A 3,479-nucleotide genomic window follows, 5' to 3' on the forward strand; every position below is an offset into this window, starting at 1 on the left:
CCGGCACGGCGTCGTCGCTGCCCTCTCACCCCCACCAGCCGAAGGGGAGGCCGACAGCCACACGCGCACGCGCACACGCCGTCGTGCATCGCGTGTGCTTTCCGCCGTTCTGGCGCGTGCCAGCTCTTGTGTGTCTCTCCGTGTGGCCAGCAGTCGGCACCCGCGCCGATCGAATGTGCGCGCGGCGGCGGTGTGTCGCCTTGGACAGCGGATGCGGACGCCCGCCCCTCGCCGTGTGCCCTGCGGTCTGCTGTGCTGCCGTGCGAGCGACGTACGGATGCGCTGTCCGGCCCTCTTCGACGGGGCTCGCTTGCGGTGCTGTGTTCTCGTGGTCTGTGCCGGTGCTGCCCAGGCGGGGTGAGAGCTGGCGGGGGCGTGGGTGCGCGTGCGGCAGCTCTCCGCTGCGTTGAGGGCGGCCTGCCCCTGCGTCCGCGCACCGTCGCGCTCTCCTCGACGCCACTGCGCGCGTTTGTGGGCTTGCTTTGCTCTGTCTTGCGCGCTCTCTTATTTTCCGTTTCATTCGTCTGTCTTCTCTTCTCCTCCGGCACTGCGGCCTCGTCACCGCTGCCGTGCGGTGCGCAGGTGGGTGATGTGCCGTTGTGCCCCCCTCCCCCTTTCATGGCGCGCTGGGCCGATCGCCCTCTTGCCTCCCTCCTCCCCCTCCCGCCGGTCCTGTCTGTTGTACATCCGTGGACCTTATCTTCGTACTGCCTCCGCGCCTCTTCCGTAAATCTTCGTTGGCGTGTGCCGCCCCCCGGACGTCAGCGCCGCTGTGCTCGCATGCTCACGGTGCGTCCCCGTGCGTGGGCGTGCACGTCAGGATATGTATATATGTGTGTACAGGTATATGTGTGTATGGAAATGTATATACATGTGTATGTGTCTGTGTGTGTATATATATGTATATATGTGTGTGCGTGTGCGTGTGTGTGCATTAGTGTGTGCGAGCACGCGTGTTGCGCCACGCTCTGTTGCCCGCCTCCGCTGTGCGTGTCACTCGCTGTGGGCGCGCTGGCGGGTGGCGCCGGGTGGTGGCCGTGCGGCGGGCGGGGGCACCTCTGTGTTTCTCTATTTCTCTGTTCCCTGTTGACCTCAGGAAATGAAAGCTGCTCGGCCCCGTTCCCCCGCCCCGTGCCGTGGGAGGGGGATGTGCTGCGGTAGCGACGATGATGCTTGGCATTGTGCCGGGCGTCGTGCGGCTGGCGCGCCCTCGCCAGTGCAGCACCCGCCACGGCGACGTGGGCTGTGGCGCCGAGCGGCCAACCCACCCGGGCGTCTTGTCGGCCGCGGCCGCCGGTGGCGTGCGCTCTCGTTCGCTGGCGGCCCTCTCTGGGCCGCTGGCTTGGGCGGAGCTCCGCGCTGCGTACCGCCCGCCTTTAGTTGCCCCTCCCTGCCCCTGCCCTCCTCCTCCTCATGTGCACTGCTCCCTCCCTCTCCACCCCTCCCCACCCCTCGCTGTCCCCTTGGCCAACCTCCACGGCCACGCAGACGTACGTGCGCATACACACCACCCCTCACCTCGCTGCCGCTGCTGTGACAGCTCTAAGGACGCCATCGAGTCGTTGCGCCACCGCTGCTCGCCTCTCCCCCGCACGAGGCTACGTACGACGTGCCGGCCACCCCGCTCTGTCCGATAAGCGCTGCAGGCACTCACGCCCGAGTCGTCGCGCCCGCGGATCCGCTGTGGCGCCGCTCCCCTCTTGACCCCTGCTGCGAATGGCGCAGTGCGTGCGTCGGCTGGTGCTGGCGGCGCCCCTCGCCGCTGTGGTGGCGCTGCTGCTGTGCACGAGCAGTGCACCGGTGGCGCGTGCTGCGGGGACGAGCGACTTCACTGGTGCGCAGCAGAAGAACACGCTGACGGTGCTGCGGGCGTTTGCGCGTGCGATCCCTGCGCTTGGGAGCACGTGGACGGGCAGCGACTTCTGCTCGTGGGACTTCGTCACGTGCAATGTGACGGGAGCGTCCGTGTTGGGAATGGATGCGAGGTATATTGGCACGCTGCCGGAGATGCCTTCGGGCGTGGACTACACGAACGTCATGATCACGGCACTGGACTTCGGCGCAATGGGCCAGGGGCTGAGCGGGACGCTGCCGGACAGCTGGGGCAAGCTCGTACTGCTGACGGAGCTGACGTTTTCGGGGAACAACGTGAGCGGCACGCTGCCGCCTCAGTGGAGCTCGATGACACGGCTGAGGGAGTTGTGGATTGATGATTGCGGGCGGATGACCGGCGGCCTGCCGCACGAGTGGGGCTCGATGCCTGAGCTACGGACGCTGCTGCTCAGACACCTGCAGCTGAGCGGTACGCTACCGCCTGAGTGGGCGGCGATGCCCTCACTACAGACGCTCGAGATGACTGCTGCAGGCGGCATCACCGGCACGCTGCCGCCCGGGTGGAGCTCGATGAGGTCACTGACGAAGCTTTTCATCAACTACTCGCTGATCACCGGCACGTTGCCCACGCAGTGGAGCTCGATGAAAGGACTGAGAATTCTGTCTGTGATGCGCTCTCAAGTTTTCGGCAGACTCCCGCCTCAGTGGAGCTCAATGAAATCGCTGACGACTCTTAATCTCCAGGGCACTCAGGTCTCCGGCACGCTGCCAACTCAGTGGAGCTCGATGAAATCGCTGAGCTTTCTTTATCTGCGCCGCACTCAGGTCTCCGGCACGCTGCCGCGTCAGTGGAGCTCAATGAAATCGCTGACCCTTCTTGTTATGCAGCGCACTAAGGTCTCCGGCACGCTGCCGCCTGAGTGGAGCTCGCTGAAATCGCTGACCCTTCTTTCTCTGCGGCTCACTCAGGTTTCTGGGACGCTGCCGCCTGAGTGGAGCTCGATGACAGCGCTCACCATTCTTGCTTTGCAGTACAGTCAGGTCTCCGGCACGCTGCCTGCAGCGTGGAGTTCGATGAGTACGCTAAAGACTCTTGCTCTGCAGCACACCAAGGTCTCCGGTACGCTACCGCCTCAGTGGAGTGGGATGACGAGTCTCGAAATCCTGAAGCTGGACAACTGCCACCTCTCGCGCGTGATGCCCTCCTCGTGGTCTTCGATACCGAACCTGCGCCTCATCTCACTGAGCGGCAACAGCTTGTGCGGGTGTGTGCCAAAGTCGTGGGCCAAGAAGCCTGGTCTCGATGTCGTCATCGAGGACGCGCACAAGGGCAGCATCTGTCTGCTTATTAACGCCTGCCGCCCAAAGGCTGCTCCTCCGCCAACGACCACGAGGGCATGGAACTCCGCCAATGCCTACGAGACATAGTACGCGGTGGATGGGTGTGAGGTGTGCGATGGCGGCGTGGCGGCGGCGTCGAGCGGAGCGGTGGCTGCCGCTGCTGTGTGGGCGGCTGTGCTGTTGAGCGTGGGGCTGGCGGCGTGAGGGTGCGGCGGGCCCCTCTTCTCTGTGGTGCCCCTGGTGCCTGCCCTCGCCCCCCCGGCACGGCGTCGTCGCTGCCCTCTCACCCCCACCAGCCGAAGGGG

General features: G+C 65.4%; 1 protein-coding gene across 1 annotated transcript; it reads left to right on the forward strand.

The window, feature by feature from the left end:
• Positions 1–1,716: 1,716 nt before the first annotated feature.
• LMXM_12_1090 (promastigote surface antigen protein PSA) lies at positions 1,717–3,261 on the forward strand (the record flags this gene model as incomplete). Its single annotated transcript, XM_003873133.1, has 1 exon — positions 1,717–3,261. One exon carries the CDS (start codon positions 1,717–1,719, stop codon positions 3,259–3,261), a length of 1,545 nt encoding a protein of 514 aa, XP_003873182.1.
• Positions 3,262–3,479: the final 218 nt, after the last annotated feature.

The sequence above is a fragment of the Leishmania mexicana genome, chromosome 12 (assembly GCF_000234665.1).
Source record: "Leishmania mexicana MHOM/GT/2001/U1103 complete genome, chromosome 12".
NCBI classification, from domain to species: domain Eukaryota; phylum Euglenozoa; class Kinetoplastea; order Trypanosomatida; family Trypanosomatidae; genus Leishmania; species Leishmania mexicana.